The 1,275-nt window shown below is 60.7% G+C and overlaps 1 protein-coding gene across 1 annotated transcript in view; it reads left to right on the top strand.

Moving 5' to 3' along the window:
• TMIGD2 (transmembrane and immunoglobulin domain containing 2) overlaps window positions 1–270 on the top strand; it is a 5,841-nt gene extending 5,571 nt beyond the window's left edge. Inside the window, 1 exon segment of the mRNA XM_011381930.2 lies at window positions 4–270. Within this exon segment, the coding sequence (XP_011380232.2) occupies window positions 4–270 (267 nt within the window).
• The last annotated feature ends 1,005 nt before the right edge of the window (window positions 271–1,275 follow it).

Below are 1,275 nucleotides of genomic sequence, written 5' to 3'. Positions count from 1 at the left end.
GAGGCATGGCCTGTGGAGGGGAAGGCGCTGGACATCCCCACGGTCAACCAGAAGCACCAGAGCTTCTATGCCGTCTCCTTCCCCCAGCCACCCATCCCCCAGCAGCGTCTGGCCCCCAAACCGTGCCCCAGTCCCAGGCCGGGTCGCCCCGTCTCCACACTCAGAACCTCTCCTTTCCCAGGCTCCTCTGGGTAGCCACGGCCAAGAGGGTTCCTTGAAGTGGGAAGAGGCGTCAGGACCCCAGAGATCCAGAGGGGAGTGGCTATGTAAAGATGTAACTGGGTCTAGGGGTGTCGGGGTGCCAGCAGCCGTCCCCAGACCCCGTCCTCATCGAGTACGCCTCCAGAATGCCCGATAAAGGTGTACAAAGAAAACAAACCCAGACTCCATGGCATTTGGGGGTGTTAAAAAGATTCGAGGGGTCATCTGGGGGTCCCAGACCCTCCAGGATGGCTAGAGAGACCCACCGTGGCAAGGGGGCTCTGGGATGACTCACCGGCTCCCCCGTTATCCGTGGAGGTACATGTCCAATTAGCAAAGAAGTGATGTCCCCAGCTTTCAAATTGTGCCCCGAACTGGAAGCCCCCCTCTCCAGCTAGTATCTCCTCCCAGACAGGCTCAGAGATGGGGATGAGGAGGAAGATTGGGGCTCCCCCGCCTTTATCAGCCTCCAGGGGCTCTTGCCTGACTGTCACCTTGAAGTGACACCAGCTGGGCCTGGCTCCCCTCCCCCACGACTGCCGTTTCCATGGGGACAGATGTCCTTCCAGCAGCCGCATCAGGCCTCGGCCGCCCGCCCCACGGGGAGGAGGGGGCTGGAGGGGGCGGGGCTGGCCTGAGAGCCTCGCCCCCTCGGATTCTCCATCTTTTTTATCTGCCGGTCTCCACTGTCTCTGGCTTTCTGAGTTGTGGTCCCTCCCTGCAAGCAATTCAGGCTCCAACCCCAGCTCCATCCCCAAAACGAGGAGCCAGGAAGACCCTGACCCTCAAGGGTCCATCATTCTCATCCTTCCCAGGAGCTGGGATCCTGGCCTCCCAGAAAGGACACTTGAAACACACAATAACTTATTTATTTTTCAGGCCAGAGGAGGGCTTCCAGACATAATCGTAAACCCCGGAATCCAGAATGGGACCAGGAGGGCGGCCCTGATGAAGACCAGGGCTGGAAGGGTAGGAGGTCTCTCCCTCTGGCCCCCTCGAGGGGACTCCTCTGGGGTGCTGGCCAGTGGCTCTTAGCCCTCAGGGAGAAGGGCAAGGGGCAGGGGCTCCGGGGCA

Source organism: Pteropus vampyrus, unplaced genomic scaffold, assembly GCF_000151845.1.
Source record: "Pteropus vampyrus isolate Shadow unplaced genomic scaffold, Pvam_2.0 Scaffold459, whole genome shotgun sequence".
NCBI lineage: Eukaryota > Metazoa > Chordata > Mammalia > Chiroptera > Pteropodidae > Pteropus > Pteropus vampyrus.
Note: the sequence above shows the minus strand (reverse complement) of the source record. Positions and strands in the feature narration are given on the sequence as shown.